The 22329-nt window shown below is 39.1% G+C and overlaps 2 protein-coding genes across 3 annotated transcripts in view; one reads left to right on the top strand and one right to left on the bottom strand.

The window, feature by feature from the left end:
- Positions 1-747: 747 nt before the first annotated feature.
- Positions 748-7731, bottom strand: CEP19 (centrosomal protein 19). Of its 2 annotated transcripts, none has more exons than XM_079922873.1 (3): positions 7625-7731; positions 2781-2980; positions 748-2158 (listed from the first exon to the last, which is right to left on the bottom strand). In XM_079922873.1, the coding sequence occupies exons 2-3, from the start codon at positions 2908-2910 to the stop codon at positions 1797-1799; spliced, it is 492 nt and encodes a 163-aa protein (XP_079778999.1). In that variant the 5' UTR covers positions 2911-2980; positions 7625-7731; the 3' UTR covers positions 748-1796. The 2 variants fall into 2 exon arrangements, with proteins under 2 accessions (XP_079778999.1, XP_079779000.1); XM_079922874.1 differs by having other exon boundaries at positions 2781-2977; positions 7625-7638.
- PIGX (phosphatidylinositol glycan anchor biosynthesis class X) overlaps positions 6419-22329 on the top strand; it is a gene marked incomplete at its 5' end in the record, with an annotated part of 28059 nt that continues 12148 nt past the window's right edge. Inside the window, 4 exons of the mRNA XM_079921415.1 lie at positions 6419-6460; positions 7944-8136; positions 11022-11085; positions 19151-19292. Of these exons, the coding sequence (XP_079777541.1) occupies positions 6419-6460; positions 7944-8136; positions 11022-11085; positions 19151-19292 (441 nt within the window). The remainder of the gene's footprint in view (positions 6461-7943; positions 8137-11021; positions 11086-19150; positions 19293-22329) is intronic.

Raw genomic sequence — 22329 nt, 5'->3', positions numbered from 1 at the left:
GCTTGCGGGCTCTAGAGCACAGGCTCAGTAGTTGTGGCGCACAGGCTTAGTTGCTCTGCAGTATGTGGGATCTTCCGGACCAGGGCTCGAACCCGTATCTCCTGCATTGGCAGGCGGATTCCTAACCACTGTACCACCAGGGAAGTCCCTATTTGTAGACTTTTTGATGACGGCCATTCTGACTGGTGTGAGGTGATACCTCATTGCAGTGTTTTTTTTGTTTTTTTTGTGTTTTTTTTGCGGTTCGCGGGCTTCTCACTGCTGTGGCCTCTCCCGTTGCGGAGCACAGGCTCCGGACGCACAGGCTCAGCGGCCATGGCTCACGGGCCCAGCCGCTCCACGGCATGTGGGTTCTTCCCGGACCGGAGCACGGACCCGTGTCCCCTGCATCGGCAGGCGGACTCTCAACCACTGCACCACCAGGGAAGCCCAAGAATGACCTCTTTAATGAGGCTTTTAATGGTAAGGACAGTAGGGATGGACAGGTGGAAAGAATGAGTAACTTTTATAGCTTTATTTAATGGGTATTAATTTCCTTGCAGAAAACAGGATTTCTACCAATTAAATATTCTAATATGAAGAAAGATATATCTGTACATATATAACCTTGTTCAACAAAGATCTTCTCTTTGGAGATACAAACTCATGAATAGGCCTAAACTGGCTGTACATATGTTCATTTATTATGGGTAGATTTCCCATTTTACAAACAAACCTCTTATTTATGGGAAGAGGTTCAGGGTTTCAGAATGTCTTTAGGACATATTTCCTGATACTGGGGCAGGGGGATGGGGCAGAATTCCCCTGCTATCCATCAGATTACATCCACTTGAAGCTGCAGGGCATTCTGCAGGGGTACTCTTCTACTCCAGAGTTAAATAGACATAAAAACAATGCATAAAGAATAATCCCGTGGGGCTTCCCTGGTGGCGCAGTGGTTGAGAATCTGCCTGCTAATTCAGGGGACACGGGTTCGAGCCCTGGTCTGGGAAGATCCCACATGCCGTGGAGCAACTAGGCCCGTGAGCCACAACTACTGAGCCTGCGCGTCTGGAGCCTGTGCTCCGCAACAAGAGAGGCCGCGACAGTAAGAGGCCTGTGCACCGCGATGAAGAGTGGCCCCCGCTTGCCACAAGCAGAGAAAGCCCTCGCACAGAAACGAAGACCCAACACAGCCAAAAATAAATAAATAAATTAAATTAAAAAAAAAAAAGAATAATCCCCTGGCAACCACATATGCCCTCTGATCTTATCAAACTATAATTTGCTTACTGTTCCTCAAATAAAACGTTCTAATTCCTCTCTCTTTACCAATCCCCTGCAACATCCCCCTTTTTTTCCTCCCAGTTTAATCTGGAATCCTATATAAGCTTCTATCCAAATACTACCATTTCAAGGGCCAGGCAAAGTACCATCTTGCCACTGATGGACAAAGTCCTCCCTGACTATTCTACCCTATCGTAATCTAGGTTCTGATCCTCTCTAGCCTTTATCAAGCATTTGGATCTAATGCTTCCTAATACCATTAAACTAGTTTTTCATAAGCTTTTGACTTATCTTCCCATTAGACTGTAAGCTCCTTAAAGGCAGATTCCTATATTCTGTTTTCCCTATATTCCATATGCACCTACATAGTAGATGCTCTACGTATCTTGGTTTTGAAAAGTAACATGATCAATCCAAACGTGACCCAATATGCATAGTGTTCTTTACAGATTTTTCTACAACCAATCTATGGTCTTGTATAAACATGGATTTTCTGCTACCCAATAATTTTTTTTTTTAGTTTTTGGTTATCAGGACTCGTCAGCTGACTCTGTGTCCCAGCCACAGGACTGTAGTTGTTCATCCTGTGGGAACTCCACTTCAATGTCATAAACAAAATTTGGATCATCCTTCTTCTTCTGATTTTTCTCAAAAAGTTCATCCATGATGCTCTTCCTTTTGGCAAGTTCCTTGTCATCTAGTTTGTTCAGGTCTTCCTCAGGATCAATGGTTGTTTCCCGCTGAATTTGTTCCATTGTTTCTGCCAAACTCTGCCCCCACAAGTAACCTCGTAAAAAACTGAATAACTTCTCCAGTTGCTTCAGGGATACCTGTTCCAGGTAACCCTTGTGTCGTGGATTATTCTTTAATTGTTCAGCAGCTCTGCTGCAATCTAGGAGGGAGAAACAAAACTATTATACCACACGCAACACCACAGACTATTCAGGTACCACAAGTTACTGAAACCATTACCTGTCATTATAGTCAAGTAGCTAACTGGCTTTTAGGAATGAACTATTTTACAGAACTATTTCTTTATATACAGCTTTGAGTGTGATGGGGGAAGGAGGGATATATTTTTTATTTCTGTAACTTAAAATCACTTTGAGGAGATGTTAAATACTTTCAACTGGAGAAAACATCTGAGAAGAAAAAGTAGTTTTACAGCTTTAGATATTAGTACTGGTACCAAGAAAATATCAAGATTACAACTAAAAAACACATTTGGAGGGAGAGAAGGGAATTAATATTACTGAATAATGCTATCTCATTTAACCCACACTGCAGATCTCAAAGGGTGGGATTATCAATTTCCTTTTACAGATTAGGAAACTGATGCTCACCAAGATTAAGTAATTTAGCCAAGATTTCATACCTACCCTGACAGTCACGACTTGAACCTTGGTCGGTCTAACTCTGAAGGCCATGTCATTCCATTACATGAGACTCAAATCGTTCTTATAAACTGACTCAGTGAATATTTAAGATAGGAGGCAAGATAAAACATAAGATACCTGAATACTTTGAAAAGTTTCGGACAGGCATGATGCGCTGGCGACTTTTCCCCATCATTTCATTCTCATAGATTAAGATAACAGCCGGAGGCTGGAACCTAATTCCACATTTCTTGGCAGTGCACATCATTCTCACATACACTTCACGGTAAATCAGAGGAAATCTGATGAAAATGTGTTAGTCGCATAATGACTTCCTGCTAAAGGGGAAAAAAATTAAGTGTTGGATAAATCACATTCTCCTCTACTTTTCCTCCCCAGCAGATCTGAATCTACTCCAGTTCTGGAGATGCATAGTCAGCTCAAGCTCAGTATTTCAAGAGCTACCTGGAAGTTCAGTTTGGCCCCAGGTTATCTTTAGTCTATAGAGTCCCTGGTTCATTGAGGGGTGTAGATTTGTTCACACATGAACCTAGAAATGCAGTTCAGTTTGGATCTCTTCGTGTACTGTACTCTTAACCAAAGATTGTATATGAACCTCTGAGTCAGCCCAAGAATCAACTTACAGGATCTTTTTTGTTTACCAATTAAACAAGTATGTACAAGCACCCTCTATGTCAAGGTACTAAGAGGTTTTTAATCTTACTCATTATGTCCTGAGGGGTTCACTAGACCAGACCTCTCTCCTTTGTACTTCCCCAATCATTCTACTCATTGAGTTTTTTGTAACTACTTACTTTATCACTTTTCTTTTCCTTCTATTCTATATGCTCCATGAGGGCAGGGAACATATCCACTGTTCACCACAATATCCCCAGCACAATACCTGGACTGTAGTAGGTATTCCATTGTTTAATTCAATGTGTTAATAGAAGACACAGCCCCTGTACATCCTCGAAGTGTTCACAGTTTAGAAGTCTGATCAAACAAGGCAATAATCAGCCTCCACATATTTGAGGCAATAAAGCTTACATGGCTTTTATTTCAACTCATTTGTCTCACTACATGATGTTTTTTTCAGTTACAAGAAACATTTTATTTATTTATTATTTTTTAATCTTTATTGAAGTATAATTGTTTTACAATGTATTAGTTTCTGCTGTACCACAAAGTGAATCAGCTATATGTATACATATATCCCCATATCCCCTCCCTCTTGCGTCTCCCTCCCACCCTCCCTATTCCACCCCTCTAGGTCATCAGTGTCGAGCTGATCTCCCTGTGCTATGCAGCAGCTTCCCACTAGCCATCCATTTTACATTTGGTAGTGTACATAGGTCAGTGCTACTCTCTCACTTCATCCCAGCTTCCCCTTCCCCTGCTGTGCCCTCAAGTCTGTTCTCTACGTCTGCGTCTTTATTCCTGCCCTGCCACTAGGTTCATCAGTACCGTTTATTAAGATTCCATATATGTGTGTTAGCATACAGTATTTGAAACAACCATTTTTTTTTTTTTTTGGTGAAACAACCATTTTAAAGGTTAATACTTTCCATTCCCTCTTCCCTTCCCTGCTCTCAATGCCAAAATATACTTAATTATAGGGACTGCTTTAGATGTGACTATGATATTCTCAGAAAGATTTGCAAATGTCAAAGAACCTGGAGGTAAAGCAGCATAAGGATGATATCTTCATAAATTCAGTTCTGTTAGAGAATCACTAGGAACATGGTTACTTAATACATGTTCATTGTAGAAAACTGGGATGGGAGTGGGGAAGGGGGAGGAAGAGACATACAAAATAATCATCCCTGATTCCTTCCAGTCTTTCTAGGTGTAGTTTTTTGTTTGTTTGTGTTTGGTTTCTTTTTGTTTTTTGGTTTGTTTTTTAGCTATAGTATGTTTTTATATCATACATACTATTTCCTACCTTTTAAATTTTTACAAAATTTTATTTTACGGACGTATAGTTGACTTACAATGTTGTGTTAATTTCTGCTACACAGCAAAGTGATTCAGTAATAAATATAAATACATATATTCTTTTTCATATGCTTTTCCATTATGGTTTATCACAGGATACTGAATATAGTTCCCTGTGCATACAGTAGGACCTTGTTTATCCATTCTATATATGATAGTTTACATCTGCTGATCCCAAACTCCCAATCCATCCCTCTCCTATGCCCCCTCCCCCGTGGCAACCACAAGTCCATTCTCTATGTCTGTGAGTCTGTTTCTGTTTTGTAGATAAGTTCATTTGTGTCATATTTTAGATTCCACATATAAGTGATATCATATGGTATTTGTCTTTCTCTTTCTGACTTCACATAGTATGATACTCTCTAGGTTCATCATGTAGCTGCAAATGGCATTATTTCATTCTTTTTTAAGTCCTGCCTTTTAAATTTAACAACCTATGTAATTTTGCCATTAAATGTCTTTCTAAAATGCAAATTTTTATGACTGCAAATGTTTTGTCCTATGCATATACCATAATCTATATTATTCACCCCTTCCTATTGGATGTGAGAATTTTTACTCTTAGGAAATGGATCATACTGTGTTGGCTAAAAAGTTCGTTCGGTCCATAAGCTGGCTCTAGTAGCGCTTAGTTGTCTTTAACTTCATTTGAAACAGTTTTGTTAGACTGTATTGTGACAGCTGTCATATCAGTGTACATTAAAATTGGTGAATTTTTTGTGTAGCCGTTTTAATATAGAAAATAGGGGGAAAAACAACATTTTCGGCATATTACGCTTTATTATTTCAAGAAAGGTAAAAACACAACTGAAACGCAAAAAAAGATTTGTGCATTGTATGGAGAAGGTGCTATGACTGATTGAACGTGTCAAAACTGGTTTGCCAAGTTTCGTGCTGGAGATTCCTCGCTGGATGATGCTCCACGGTCGGGTACACAAGTTGAAGTTGATAGCCATCAAATCGAGACATTAATTGAGAACAATCAACATTATACCATGTGGGAGATAGCCAACATACTCAAAATATCCAAATCAAGCATTGAAAATCATTTGCACCAGCTTGGTTATGTTCATCGCTTTGATGTTTGGGTTCCACGTAAGTTAAGAGAAAAAAACCTTCTTGACCGTATTTCCGAATGCGATTCTCTACTTAAACGTAATGAAAACGTTCCGTTTTTAAAACAAACTGTGACGGGCGATGAAAAGTGGATACTGTACAATAATGTGTAAGAGAAGAGATGGTGGGGCAAGCGAAATGAACCACCACCAACCACACCAAAGGCTGATCTTCATCCAAAGAAGGTGATGTTGTGTATATGGTGGGATTGGAAGGGAATCCTCTATTATGAGCTCCTTCTGCAAAACCAAACGATTAATTCCAACAAGTACTGCTCCCAATTAGACCAACTCAAAGCAGCACTCGACAAAAAGCATCCGGAATTAGTCAATAGAAAATGCATAATCTTCCAGCAGGATAACACAAGACTGCATGTTTCTTTGATGACCAAAAATTGTTACAGCTTGGCTGGGAAGTTCTGATTCATCCAATATATTCACTAGACATTGCACCTTCGGATTTCCATTTATTTCGGTCTTTACAAAATTCTCTTAATGGAAAAAATTTCAATCTCTGGAAGACTGTAAAAGGCACCTAGAACAGTTCTTTGCTCAAAAGGATAAAAAGTTTTGGGAAGATGGAATTATTGAGTTGCCTGAAAAATGGCAGAAAGTGGTGGAACAAAATGGTGAATACATTGTTCAATAAAGTTCTTGGTAGAAATGAAAAATGAAAAATGTGGGATTTCCCTTATGGTCCAGTGGGTAAGACTCTGCGCTCCTGATGCAGGAGGCCTGGGTTTGTTCCCCGGTTGGGGAACTAGATCCTGCATGCATGCCGTAACTAGGAGTCCGCATGCAGCAACTAAGAGCGCCTACGTGCCTCAATGAAGACCTGGTGCAGCCGAAATAAATAAATATTTTTTTGAAAAATGTGTCTTTTATTTTTACTTAAAAACCAAGGGAACTTTTTGGCCAACCCAATATATAAAAAACTGTTATCAAATTACTGTGCTCTGCCTCTGATCTGATGCCATGATCCCACTCCACCTCTTTTTTTTTTTTTAAAAAACAAATACTACTCCCAGTTCACCTCACTAAAATTTGTTGTTAGTAAACTTTCTAGAAGATCCTACTGAGCACAATACAAATTCCATACACTCAAGCAAATGGCTGTATTAATAAATGATATATGCAAGTGATGCTCAATAATGTAGTTTGACTACACTCTTCTTTCTTTTTAAAACTAAACTTTTATTTTTATTAATGTTTGTATGCTGTTTAAAATGTAACATAATTCTATGAGGTTTACAACAAAAAACTGTTGTCCTCTCCCCTTCCCCTCTCCATAGGTAACGAGTTTCTTTTAAATGTTTCTTCCAAAATTTATCTTCATATTTCTTAACAGTATGCTTATACTGCTATCTTCAGTTTTAGGTAGTATCTTCTGACATCTTTCCTCTTTAAGACATCCATCCTAGAGCCCTCCGCTCTGTTCCAATCTGCATTGGATACTCTCCAGCTCTGCTTACATATTCAATTCATGAAGACAGACGACACATTTACCCAGCACTTCTTCCTAGACATTAATACTTTTCTCCTCAAGGATCAGTGACCTGCATAGTCTTGCCAAGCATCCCCACAGCACCTAAAGCGTACGGATTTTGCCATCAGGTAGACGATCCTCTCCCTATCCACGCCCCCACTAGTGCAAGACTGACTTTCTTACCCATAGAGAAGTACATAAAATGCATCTTCTGCAGGTCAACGTCTAAAATCTCCGTGAGGGGGTGTTTCCACTAACCGTAGGGCACCTAGGAGCACTCGACTTTGAGGCCAGGCGCAGCCTAGCGCTGCAGAAAGAGGCGACAGCCACAGCTCCGCACCGTGGGGTGAATACCCCGGCAGGAGGCCCACATCGGCAAATACCTGGAAGTGGAGGTGGACGCCGGAAGCTGGGTTAGGCTGTCCCCAGGACACCGCGCGGAGCTCAGAGTCACGCTGGGGTCCCGCGGAGCGGTCCCTAGAGCAACTGCCCTGGCACACGTCACGGCGCTTCCGCCGCTCCTCGCTCCGCCCCCTACCGGGAGTGTGAGGGGCGGGGCGACGAGGGGGCGGGACCGCGGCCTCCTTGACGCCGGAACTTTCGGGGGCCGGGGATGCGGGGAGCAGGGTAATGGCTGGGCCGCTGGCGTGCGCGCATTGAGTCTTCTGTCCCGGTCTCTAACTCCGTGACAGCGCGCTCTAGGAGCGGTGTGAGGCGTGTGCAGGTTCCTCCGACCGCAGTTTGTCCCCGCGCGCTCTTCTGGGGCGCGCGTTCCCCGGCGTCCTGGCTACCCCGGCCGTGGCCGTCCGGGCGGTGGCCTGGCTACTCCTCTGGGAGGTGGCTGGACTCACCTGCTCGCCAGCCATAGCCTTCAACACCACCCCCACCGACGCTGGTAAGGGCAAGGGCGGGGCTTCGGGGTGAGGGCGGGGTTTAGGGCCGAGAGGGTGGGGAGCACTCCAGGGTCCCCCGTACTCTCCCTTCCGCGCTTAACAAAGGTACTTCTCGCGACCCTAGAGCTGTAGGGTGAGCTGCAGGAGGTTAAAAACAAAGGCCGCAAGCTTCCTGCTACTCCCCCCGCCCCGCCCCCCGTCTTCATTGCTTTGTGGCTGCTCCTGGTTCTCTGGAGAGTCGGACTTTGTTCGTGCCCCGGTCTGGGAGGATCCCACATGCCGCAGAGCGGCTGGGCCCGTGAGCCATGGCCGCTGGGCTTGCGCGTCCGGAGCCTGTGCTCCCCAACGGCAGAAGCCACAACAGTGAGAGGCCCGCAAACCGCAAAAAAAAAAAAAAAAAAAAAAAAAAATTGTAAAGTACAGACGTGAAGCGTCTTGGGACGCTCTTGGAATGCGTGAAGCTTCTGACCACTACGGGGCCAGCAAAGTCTAAGTGCCCTATGAGGTGTGAGAACCCCAGTCTAGAGTACATAGTGTGTGTTGTCCTCGGGGGACGTGGAAAGGGGAGGAAGACTAGTTTCGTTTTACAAACATTTTTGATAATGGACTAGATTGGGCTAGGGTTTCTTTATGACTCAGGGCTGGGCAAGCGAGTTGATTCACTTCTTTGGGCCCGAGTCCGTGGGCAGAAGTGCTGTGCTAGGCGCTGTGGATCCAGCCCTCGTGGAGCTTGCATTGCAGTAGGGGGAGATGTATACAGTGAGTAATTACAATAAAGTGACAACGTTTGATAGGGAAAGGAAAGTCAGTACAAATCAGGTGAGTTTCTCTGTCTTTAAAACGAGGATGTTAGACTAGTATCTGTCAGTCAGTGCAGTTCTGCTTTTGTGTTTACATATTAAGTTCCCAAATTTATTTGAAGAAAGGATTACTAGGCCAAAAAGAATTTTTAAACAACCGGACTTGTATCTGAAGACTTCCAGCACTGGCATTTTGTGATTAAAAAGGGGTCAATTTCCAGAGCCAGTTCAGGCCGCAATAACCAACTAAGGTAATATTTAAGAGGAAAAATCTTGAAGGTGCATTCAGATGCAACAAATTCACTTTGAAAATGGTACTTAGAGGACTTCCCTGGTGGTCCGGTGGTTAAGAATCCACCTTCCAATTCAGGGGACTTGGGTTGGATCCCTGGTTAGGGAACTAAGATCCCACATGCCCCGGGGCAACTAATCCCCCATGCTGCAACTACTGAGCCCGCGCACCACAACTAGAGAGAAGCCCACGCGACGCGAGGCGAGTTCCTGCATGCCGCAACGAAGGTCCCGTGTGCCATAACTAAGACCCGACACAGCTAAATAAATAAATATTACAAAAAAAAAGAAAGAAAATGGTACCTTTGCCTTAAAAATCATAAATAATCTAGTATTTGCAATACTGTTTGTAAATTAGCTTTTCTACTATCCCAAGATGAATGAAATTTACTATTCTCTATTTACTATTCCCTGATAGACTTTAAGCCTATTAATCTGACCTTTTTTTCTAATTAATTTATAGGCAGATATAAACCCTTACCCCCACCTCTATTAAAGTTAAACATTGAAGAAATATCTTGATTTATGCAAGAGATATTCTGTAAGTTGCTTGGGAAAAGATGATATGTGCTTCTCCAAAGCAATTAAGGATTTCTTTAAATAGCTAGGAGAGTGGAAATGCCTTAGGCTTTAAAAGTTGGGCAGATCTTGCTTCTAATCAGTTACTTACCTAGTTGTGTGGCCTAAACAGTAACTGTTTATAAGTCAGAGTTTCCTCCTGTGTACAAAAGGCAATAATATTGCCTGCCTGTTTAGCTAGACTGTGAAAGTTAAAATACATGTGAAAGCCCCAAGTAGAGAATCTGTCATATAGGTATTATTTAATAAATGTTGTCTTTCATACTTTTTTCTTTCCTTCCCTAGTATATTCCAAATGTTTCCATCTCCCTGTCATGTTTTTTTTTTTTTTTTTGGATCTTCTCAGGAATACATCTAATGGACTTAGTAACATACAGTAGTGTATGGTTTTTCTGTATGTTTGTTTTAATATTCTTCCCACACACTTCTAGCTTTTGAAAATGGAGTAAAATTCCATAGCAAAGTGCCTGGGCAGAGTTGGTGGTCATTAGTAGCTGAATTTTTAACTTTATGAAACTGACACTGAGTAACAGTTTTAATGTCTGAATTCTGCATGGAGTCAGTATAGTGAGATTTCTGGTTATTCTAAGTTTATAAAGGGGCCCTTTGAACCTTTCAAAAGCCTCCAGTTTTTGTTGTTTCTTTAAACTCTTTCAGTGTCTCCATAAGGCATAGTGTACCATCCTCTGAGTTTTTTCTATGTGTGGATGGTAGAATATAGAAGTTGCCAGTTTGTATGTGATACTCAGTTTCAGTTAGCTAGGATTAAAATTGAGGTTTCCTGGCTCTTTGGCCATTCTGTTGTTTTTGGTATCCTGGGATCGCCTGAATAAAGTAATATAAATAGCGAACACTTACATAGAGTGCTTGCTATATGGTTGACCCTGTTCTAAGTGCTTCTACATATATTAAATTCTCATGACAACTAGTAGAGAGAGAAACTATATTGCCCAAAGTCACACAGCTGTTAATAGACAGACTGGGGTTTGAAACTAGCCAATCTAACTCCAAAGTCAAGACTTTTAACCCCTATGCTATACTAGAAATAGATTTATATGTAGCTCAAATTGCTTAAGTTTTAAAAGTTTTTGTTTTGTTTTTAGGTTGGTTAGATTTTCCAGGCAATTAAAGCCTATTCAAACTATTATTTTCTGATTATTTAAATATTCTTTCATTGAGTGCTTATTTTGTTTAAAAAAATCTTTTCATGCTTATAGGCATAAGGGCCACTTGTTCTGAAATTATTTTGAGGCAAGAAGTTTTGAAAGATGGTTTCCACAGGTAAGTTGCCCATTGACTTACACTTACATCAAAATACTGTTTCAATGTAATTTAAAGCAAAAAATCAATAGTTGAAAAATGGATATACTGAAAAAAAATTACTTGCCTTCTTAAAGTTATAAGTGACAGATAATGTGATTCATAGTTTGAAATAATGATTAAAATAACAGTGGAGAAGAGAAGGAGAAAACAAACATTTATTATTTACTACACATATCTATTATATATTTATATAGCTAGAAGCTATATATACAGTATTCCGTTTAATCTTCACAATGGTTGTAAGATAGATGATACCTTTCTTGTATTTCAGATGAGGGACTAGGGCTCAGGGAATTTAAATAATTGTGTAGAGGTTAGGTTAGCTTCTCTCTTTAACATAATTGGAACGTATTTCCAAGAGGAATGGGAGATAACTGATTCCAATAAGGAAGAAAGAAGTAACTGAAGAGACTATCGTGACAACAAAAGTAGCTGTCCAACTCTAAGTACTGAGGATAAAAAGCAGAATATAAAACCAACAGTGAAGAGTGACAGAACCCATAAGAATAGCTTCAGAAACTGGAAATCTCAGAGTTATTTGAGACCTTCAGAAAATGCCGACAATCATTTTTTAAAAAGGCTTTTTTAGTTATGTTTAGAGCAGGTATAGTCTTGAGAGGGTAGATGAAGGAATATTAACATATCATAGAAAGTAGAATTTGTTAGCCCCTCTTATTTCTGTCTTCTTGGTCAAGAAGAATTAATCCCACTCTGGAAAGGGCCAAGTGGTTATTGGTAGTAGGAAACTGAAGTGCAGAAAATGTAAGGGAATTAATTACACAAAAGGGCCTTAATGAATATAAATGAGTTTAGAGTCTCCCCTCTCTGATGAATTATATCTCATTGCAGTAGGAGAACTTGCTTAAACCATTGCTGAACTTCTGTTTGTCATCTTTGGATGATCTGGAAGTTAGTTATTGTAGATTCTGGGCAAAATTCTAGGCCAGATTACTAAAACGATGGTTTGTGAACACAGAATAGAAACTGTTGGTTTCTGGGGACTTGCATGAATAAGCTTTATTACAAGCTTATTTCTTTTATAGAGTTACTGGACAGGTGGATCAGAGGAATGCTACAGCTATAGTATATCTGATTTTCTGTAAGTCTTTTGATGAAATTTATGTGTTATATTTGAGAACAAGATGAAGAATGTGAACTGAAAGGTAACACAGGTGAATAACTTCAGAAAGATTAACAAATACATCCGACATGTTTTGGTTAATTGGTTGAATTCATCTTGGAGGGAGGTCCTGAAGAGTCTCTGTCTTTTTAAATATATGTGTTTTTTCTGATGATAAGATATTACATGTTCACAAATACATATATAGTATCCAGAAGAAAAGAGATAATAGATATAGTCTACTTTAGAATATATTTAGAAGAATTAAAGCAATATATATATATAGATAGGTAGATAGATAGCTGCTCTTGATATGATATAGAGGCAGAATGAAATAGTGGCTAACAATTTGGGCTCTAGGGTATAACTATTGGAGTTTGAATCTTAGCTCTTGGCTGAGTTACTTAGTCTCTCTGTGCTTTGCTTTCCTTTCCCTCTTTCTTTTCTTGAAAGAGGGAAAATATTTTTGTTTACTCACATGTATATACACAACTTTTGGATTTAATTGATTTTTATATTCTGTGATTAGCTTTTGCATCACTAGAAATGATATTTTGGGGCAAAAATAGAATATAACAATGCCATAGAAACTATTCAGAATTCTTTCAGTGAATGCAAATTATTAGGAAAATAAACTGCTATATGTAAAATTACCTCAGACTACTTTAAAGGATAAAAGCAAAAAGTATCTATAGAGATAGCTGCTCTTGATATTTAATTCTTGGAATTTCTGCTGTGTTCCTAGAGCAATGAGTTCATATAAATTTATTGATTATCTGAGAACCAGAAACTAATATCATACACAAAGCCTGAAAACGTTTCCCCATACTTTTTAAGTTGGAGATGATAATTTTTCTATGAAGAGAGTAACATGGGTATTTTATCCTAGTGCTTTGTTTTCTTACAGGTAAAATAGGAATTATAATAGTACTATTTCATAGTGTTTTTTTTAAATTAATTAATTTATTTTTGACTGCATTGGGTCTTCGTTGCTGCACGCGGGTTAATTTCTTTAGTTGTGGCGAGCAGGGGCTACTCTTCGTTGGCAGTGTGCCAGCTTCTCATTGCAGTGGCTTCTCTTGTTGCGAAGCACAGGCCCTAGGCGCGTGGGCTTCAGTAGTTGTGGCACACGGGCTCAGTAGTTGTGGCTCGTGGGCTGTAGAGTGCAGGCTTGGTAGTTGTGGCACACGGGCTTAGTTGCTCTGCGGCATGTGGGATCTTCCCCCACCAGGGATTGAACCCGTGTCCTCTGCATTGGCAGGTGGATTCTTAACCACTGCACTACCAGGAAAGCCCCCATAGTGGTTTTTTTTAATAAACTTCATTGAGTTTGACAACTATATACACCCATGTAACCATGTAACCAGTCAAAATATAGAACATTTTCATCATCTCCAAAAATACTCATGTGCTACTTGCAGTTATTCTCCCTCACCCATACCCACACTCAGACAATCACTGATCTACTTCTGTTACTAGATAGATTTTCTGGAATTTTATATAAATGAAATCATACAGTATGTACTTTTTGATATCTGGCTTCTTTCACTCAGCATTATGTCAATGAGATTTAACGATGTTCTGTATGGTAGTAATTTGTTCTTTTTGTTGCAGAGTACTGAAATTTGTTTATTCATTCACATATCTATGGCATCGGAGTTGTTCCTAGTTTGGGGCTATGGTAAATAAAGCTATAATGAGCAGTTGTGTACAAGTCTTGGCGTGGACATGTTTTCATTAATTTTGGGTAAATATCAATAAACAGAATTGCTGGATATATGATAGATAAATGTTGAACTTTTTAAGAAACTGCCAAACTGTTTTCCAAAGTGGTTATGCTGTTTTACATTCTCATCAGTAACGTATGAGAGTTCTGTTTCATACATTATGAAACAGAACTTGCCAGCAACGTCCTTGCCAGCACTTGATATGGTCAGTCTTTTTAATTTTAGACTTTCTGGTGCATGTGTAGTGGTATCTCATTGTAATTTTAATTTGTATTTCCCTGATGAGTAATGATATTGAGCATCTTTTTGTGTGCTTATTGTCCACTAGTATATCTTCCTTTGTGAAGTGTTTTAGTCTTTTTTTTTTAATTGAAGTATAGCTGATTTGCAGTGTTGTGTTAATTTCTGCTGTACAGGAAAGTGATTCAGTTATACATACGTATACATTCTTTTTTATGTTCTTTTCCATTATGTTTATCTGAGGATATTGAATATAGTTCCCTGTGCTATACAGTAGGACCTTGTTGTTTATCTATTCTATATGTAATAGTTTGCATCTGCTAACTCCAAACTCCCAGTCCATCCCTTCCCCTTGGCAACTACAAATCTGTTCTCTATGTCTGTGAGTCTGTTTCTGTTTTGTAGGTAGGTTCATTTATGTCATATTTTAGATTCCACATATAAGTGATATCATATTGTATTTGTCTTTCTCTTTCTGACTTGTGAAGTGTCTTAGTCTTTTGTCCATTTTTAAACTGGGTTGTTTGTTATTTTATTATCAAGTTTTAAGAATTCTAATTTTTTTTTTTTTGCGGTACACGGGCCTCTCACTGTTGAGGCCTTTCCTGTTGTGGAGCACAGGCTCCGGACGCGCAGGCTCAGTGGCCATGGCCCATGGGCCCAGCCGCTCCGCGGCATGTGGGATCTTCCCGGACCAGGGCACGAACCCGTGTCCCCTGCATCGGCAGGCGGACTCTCAACCACTGCGCCACCAGGGAAGCCCCAAGAATTCTAATTTTGATGGAGTATAGTTTATCAAACTTTTTCTTTTGTGGTTCATGGTTTTTGTGTCCTGTGTAAGAAATCCTTGTCTATTCCAGGATCATGGAAATTTTCTTTTAGAAGTGTTATATGGAGTATGATCCATTTTGAATTAATTTTTTTATATACTGTTAGGTAGGGGTTGAGGTTAATTTTCCATATGGATATCCAGTTGATCCAGCATCATTTGGTGAAAGGACTATTCTTTCCTCATCAAATTACCTTGACACATTTGTTGAAAATTAATTACCTTATATGTGAGGATCTATTTGTATACTGTATTCAAACTATGGCCCATAGGCCAAATCCTGCTCATTTTGTACACCCTTGAGCTAAAAATGAGCCTGTGCTCCGCAACGGGAGAGGCCACAACAGTGAGAGGCCCGCGTACCGCCAAAAAAAAAAAAAAAAAAAAAAAGATAAACTGATAAGAGCTAAATAAATGGAAATACTATATTCATGCATTGGAACATTCATTAATATTAACATATCAGTTCTGTACAAATTGATCTAGAGTTTCAACAGAATCCCAACCAAAATTTTATGAAGCTTTTTTGAAGAAATCTACAAGTTGATTTCAAAAGTTATATGAAAATGCAAAGGGTCTAGAATAACCAAAACAACTTGCAAAAAAAAAGGTGAAGGACTCAGACTTCCTGACTTGAAGATGTAGCATCAAGCTACAACTATTATCAAAATAGTACATTACGGAACATACAGATCAGGGGTTGGCAAACATTTTCTGTAAAGGTCCTAACAGTAAAATTATTTAGGCTTTGTGAGTCATATAAGGCTTCTGTTGAATATTTTTCTTTGCCTTTTTTTAAAACAACCTTTAAAAGTGTAAAAATCATTTTTAGCTCAAGGGTGTACAAAATGAGCAGGATTTGGCCTATGGGCCATAGTTTGAATACAGTACACAAATAGATCCTCACATATAAGGTAATTAATTTTCAACAAATGTGTCAAGGTAATTTGATGAGGAAAGAATAGTCCTTTCACCAAATGATGCTGGATCAACTGGATATCCATATGGAAAATTAACCTCAACCCCTACCTAACAGTATATAAAAAAATTAATTCAAAATGGATCATACTCCATATAACACTTCTAAAAGAAAATTTCCATGATCCTGGAATAGACAAGGATTTCTTACACAGGACACAAAAACCATGAACCACAAAAGAAAAAGTCTGATAAACTATACTCCATCAAAATTAGAATTCTTGGGGCTTCCCTGGTGGTGCAGTGGTTGAGAGTCCGCCTGCTGATGCAGGGGACACGGGTTCGTGCCCTGGTCCGGGAAGATCCCACATGCCGCAGAGCGGCTGAGCCTGTGAGCCATGGCCGCTGAGGCTGCGCGTCCAGAGCCTGTGCTCCGCAACGGGAGAGGCCACAACAGTGAGAGGTCCGCGTACCGCAAAAAAAACAACAAAACAAAACAAAAAACAGCCCAGGTGGTACTCTCTTGAAATTCATGAAAGTGGTCCTTCACAATACGAAGCACCAGGTTTGACATGCCAACAGCAGGCTCTCCCAGAAGTACTAGTTTGTACCAGTGTACTGTATTTTATTTCCAGTGTTTGGCCCGGTGGGTCTTGTTGCTCCTTGATTAGCCATGTTTAAATTTGAAAGAAGTCCCTAATTTCAGTCTCTTAGATCAGTTTCCAGGATGCGAAGTGTCAATTTTTCTCTTTCTGGAACTAAAGGAACCTGAGACCACACATGCAGGGCTGTGGGGCTGAAGCTACCTGGCAGCAGATCCCAGGCATAGCCCGAAGGACAAGAGAGAAGCTGAAGCTGTGGCTTTGGTGGAGGTGGTGTCTCCTCCTCCTGTTGATTTCCAATTTAATTCCATGTGGTTAGAGACCATATTCTGCATGATTTCAGTTCTTTTAAACTTCTAGACTTATTGCCCAGCGTATAGTTTTTCTTATGCACTGAGTGTGATCTGTAAATGTTAATTAGATCAACTAAATTGAAGGTTGTCTATGCCTTCTGTATCCTTACTGATTTTCTCTCTACTTGTTCTATCCATTACGGAGAGAAGGGCGTCAAAATCTTTTTCTCTAATTGTGGATTTGTCTGTTTATCCTTGTAGTTCAACCAGTTTTTGGTAAGAAGTAAAATACATGAATACTTTGAAGCTCCGTTTTTAGGTGCATAAAGTACATTTAGGATTGTCATATTTTCTTGATGATTGACCCTTTTATTTTTGTGTAATGTCCTTCTTTATCCCTGACAATATTCCTTGTCCTGAAGTCCACTTTTTTTTTTTTTTTTTTTTTTTTTGTGGTACGCGGGCCTCTCACTGCCGCGGCCTCTCCCGCCGAGGAGCACAGGCTCCGGACGCGCAGGCCCAGCGGCCACGGTTCACCGGCCCAGCCGCTCCGCGGCACGCAGGATCCTCCCAGACCGGGGCACGAACCCGCGCCCCCCGCATCGGCAGGCGGACTCTCAATCACTGCGCCACCAGGGAAGCCCCTGAAGTCCACTTTTTAAGTATTAATATAGCCGCTCCATAGTTATTGTTATTAACATTTGCATACATTTTCCCATCCTTCTACTTTTATCTGTGTTTATACTTAACGTTTCTTGTAGACAGCATATAGTTAAGTGTTGATATTTTATCCAGTCTGTCAATCTCTACATTCTAATTGGAGTGATTAGACTATTTACTTTTAATGTAAATATAGATTTGGTTGGTTTGGTTTAAATCTATCCATCTTGCTACTTTTTTTCTGTGTTTTTTTCTATTTGTCCCATCTAATCTTTTTTATTTTTTCTGCCTTATTTTGAATAAATGGAATATTTTTTAATCATTCCATTTTATCTCCATTTTTGGCTTATTAACTATACCTCTCTCTTTTTAAAAAATTGCTTTAGGGTTTACAATTTTAACTTATCATAGTCTACCTTCAAATAACATTATTGTATACCATGAATAATGTATGAATCTTATATCAGAATAGTTCACTTCTTTCTCCTCCCCTTTATGCTATTCTTGCTATATGTTTATTAACTTTACATGTTTTGCTTATGTCATAAACACTACCATATATTATTGTTACTTTGGCTCTGAACAGCCAGTCATATATTTTTTACATTATTATTTATTTTAATTGTGGTAAAATGTCCGTAACATAAAATTTGCCATCTTAACTGTTTTTAATTGTACACTTCAGTGTACACATTGTTGTGTTACCATCACTACTATCCATCCATAAATCTCTTCATGTTGCAAAACTGAAACTCTGTGCCTCTTAACAATAACTCCCCATTCTTCCCTTCCCCCTGCCCCAGGCAACCACCATTCTATTTCTATCTCTGTGGGAATCTCTGCTGAGCCCTTTGGTCTCTAAGCTTTGGTTGGTTGGAATGCAGTGTCTCCCCACCCACTGTGAAATTTCAGAATTTCTCATCTTTCACTTCCCTTGTAATTCTTTGTCTAGTCTTGTGGAGTTACATCTTACTCACGCTTATTTTAGTATTCAACAAAAACTCAAGGGGACTCCATTTCTGACTTCTAGAACTCTTTCTACGAAGTTCCTTCCTTTCTGGAACATAGCACTGTGACTTCTAGCTACTTAAGCCTCCCTTATCTTCTGTCTCTGTTTTCTCACTTAAGCAAAACCACTGTGCTTTGGATCTTCTTCCCTGCACTTGGTCCAGAATGGGCCTCCAGACAGAATGCCAGGACAATTATCCATTTAGGTTTATAATCTATTTCAAATTAATATTTGTAGGATGGTATGAGGTAGAGGTCAAGATTCAGTTTTTTCTATATAAATACACAGTTGTTTCAGTACCATTTGCTGAAAAGACAATCTTATCCCCATCAAATTATATTGGCACCTTTATTTTAAAAAGTGTGTGTCTGTTTCTGGACTCCATCCCTTTCCATTGATCTTTGTCTGTTTTCACACTAATACTATATTATGGCTTATGACATGAATTTATGAAAGATCTAATGAGTGGTTCTGATGTGATATAAATATTTCATTTGACTTGATATAATCTTGTTTTGAAAAACTAATTTGAAATATAGTATTTCTACTAACTTGAATATAACGTTATACTAGCTCATTTAAAAAATGAATGAAGATATTTACTTTAAACATACTTGTCTTACAGAGACCTGTTAATAAAAGTGAAATTTGGAGAGAGCATTGAGGACTTACAGGCCTGCCGACTCTTAATTAAACAGTACATCCCGACAGGACTTTTTGTGGATCCGTATGAGTTGGCTTCATTACGAGAGAGAAACATAACAGAGGTACAAGTGTTAGAGGGATTTTTTTTGAGAGAGAAATTATTGTAGGGATGCTATAATTTGGATTAAGGCAAAATAGGTAAGACAACACTGTAGTACTTTTGTATTGATTTTTTTAAAGTGTATAAAGTAACCTTTTAAAGATAGGACGGGAGTATTCTTTATAAAGTGAGTGATACCTGTCATACTTGTCAGTAGTAAGCCAACTAAACTGATGTTGTTAAAGCTTCTGTTTGAGAAGATTAATAGTTAATAAATAACTGCTTCAACAACAACTTTGTTAAATTGACATATACCCCAACACCTGTATAATTTGGGTATGGGAGGAAACAAAACAAATATTTATTGGATATCTGTATGACAAATATCTTCTTTTTTTTTTTTTAAAGGAAGCAAGGTAAAATTAAGCATTATAAGAAAGAGTATGTCCCACACCCTTTACATAGATTAATCTTATAACAACCTTGGAAAGATTGCATTCTATAGTTAAGGAAACAGGCACAGAGAGGTCAAATAACTTATCCAGGATCACATAGGCAAATGGAAAAGCCAAGAAAATGAATCCAGGATTGTCTGATTGCAAAGTTGTCGTTCTTTTGGGAAATAAATCTTACTCCTTAGTTAAGAGTTTCGCTAACTTTGATAAGAATCACCTGTGCAGGTTATTGTCTGCCTGGGAACGTTTAATTCAGCAGTTCATATTGGACCCCAAAATCTGTTAATGACTCAAGTGATTCCTGTTAAGAATTTTTGGGGAACACTGTCTTAATTCATAGGATTATAATCTATATATGAATTTCTAAAAGACAAAATGGATACGCTTAGAGTCATTTATGATGGCGGTTCATTTCTAATTGTGGTTTAGGCCAATTTCTTCACCTGTTTTATTTACTTAAGTTTGTTTTTGAGTAGGTAATTACATTCTCATGATTCAAAATTCAGGGGGTGTAAAAATGCATACATGATAAGCTTCCACCTATTTTTTAACCCCCAGTCACCATTTCTTCCTGTGCTCTGGAAATACAGTGTTTTTGGAATCGTAAGTTTCACTCAATCAAAATGTGTTAGGGCTTCTGCCTTGGCCAAGTTGGAGAACAGGGACCAGATTTACTTTCCCACTTGAAACAACCAAGAAATAGACAAAATATATGAAATAATGGAAAAAATAATTGCATATCAGGCAGTGAAGGCAGTGATATCTTAGAGATGGGAAATAAATAAGGTTAGCCCTTCAGTTGTCCTAGCTTTTTGCATGAGAGTTTTCAGGCTGTAGTACAGGGAGGGTAAACCCAAGCAGAGCCTGGTGGGCTTCTTGAGTTGAGGAGATAAAGGTAAGATTTGGGAAAGACCAAAGTCACTAGAATTCACTAGACAGTGTACCAGAGAGGAGAGAACTGCAAAGAGACAAACTGCAGAGATCCTTAGAGGTTCCCCTCAAGCACGTAGTTGAGTATTAATTAGTGCATGCACGTGAGGAAACTGCTTGATGCTGGGAAAAGAACCATATGAAAAAATTAGAGGTAACAGTGTCGCACACTGGCTCAGTTGTGGTGCCTGTTCCCACCAACCAGACTAGGAAAATCCTCGTAATTCACTGGGCATTGGATAGATTAAACAGAAGAACTTTTTCTCAGTAGTGGGGAATACTAAGCCCTAGACTGCACATTGCTTCAGTCCTGCTTAACAAATTTCAAAACCAAGACCTTCCAAAAATCAAACTGTTGCAAGTAAATTTACTGCATTCAAAACAAAGCTCAAGAATATTTATAGGAATGCAGGAATATCTAGCACCCAAAAAGATCAAAATGTCTTGACTCTGATAAAAAGTTTGCAAGGATGCGGGAAAATATGACCTGTAATGAGGAGATCAATGAATCAGTCAAAACTGATGCAGAACTGACCCAGATATTAGAATTAACAGACAGGCCAAGAAAATAGTTATTATAACTGCGTTCCATATGTTCAAAAAGGTAAGTAGAGAAATGGAAGATATATGAAAGGACAGTTGACCTTTTAAAGATTAAGACTACAAAGTGTGAGATGGAAAATATTCTGGATGAAATTAATGGCAGATCAATGCAGAAGAAAAGATTAATGAACTTGAAATCATAGCAATAGAAACTACCAAAAATATAAAAGAGATAAAAAAAGAAATGTAAAAAGTGAGTAGAGCATTAGTGAGTTGTGGGACAACTTCAAGTGGCCCCCACAGTAAGTGTAACTGGGCTGCTTCCAAGAGACGTCTGCACCCCTGCATTCATTGCAGCACTGTTTACAATAGCCAGGGTATGGAAACAACCTAGGCATCCATCAATGGATAAACAGACAAAGAAGTGTGAGAGAGAGATATAGATATGAAAATGAGAGCTATATATAAATGTGTATATACATGTGTGTGTATGTGTGTATATATATGTGTATATACACATAAATATGTATACACACACACACACAGTGGAATGTTATTCAGCCATAAAAAAGAAAATCCTGCCATTTGCAACAGAACACATGAACTGTGAGGGCATTATGCTAGGTAAAATAAGTCAGAGAAAGACAAATATTGTATGATCTCACTTATATGTGGAATCTAAGAAAAACTGAACTCAGAAACAGAGAGTAGGTTGTTGGTTGCCAGGGGTGAGAATGTGGGGAAAATGGATGAATGTAGTCAAAGAGTACAGACTTCCAGTTATAAGATGAGTAAGTTCTGAAAATCTAATGTACAGCATGGTAACTATAGTTAACGATACTGTATTGTATACTTGAAACTTGCTAAGAGAGTATACTTTAAAAGTACTCACCTCACACACACACACACACACACACACACACACACACACACACACACACATAAAGGTAATTATGTGAGGTGATGGATGTGTTAACTAATCTTATTATGGTAATCATTTTGTAATATATACATATATCAGATCTTCATGTTGTACACCTTAAACCTACACAATGTTGTATGTCAATTATATCTCAGTAAAGCTGGGGGGGAGGTGTAATGGGAGTCCGAAAGGAGAGAGGAAAGAGATGG

Source organism: Stenella coeruleoalba, assembly GCF_951394435.1.
Source record: "Stenella coeruleoalba genome assembly, chromosome: 5".
NCBI classification, from domain to species: Eukaryota; Metazoa; Chordata; class Mammalia; order Artiodactyla; family Delphinidae; genus Stenella; species Stenella coeruleoalba.
Note: the sequence above shows the minus strand (reverse complement) of the source record. Positions and strands in the feature narration are given on the sequence as shown.

What these genes read in the sequence shown, in the direction of transcription:
- CEP19 (XM_079922873.1), bottom strand. Translation starts at nt 2,910, where the DNA reads ATGATGTGCACTGCCAAGAAATGTGGAATTAGGTTCCAGCCTCCGGCT. An exon ending in AAACTTTTCAAAGTATTCAG is followed by an intron (nt 2,159 to 2,780) that starts GTATCTTATGTT and finishes TCTCCCTCCTAG; the next exon opens with ATTGCAGCAGAGCTGCTGAA.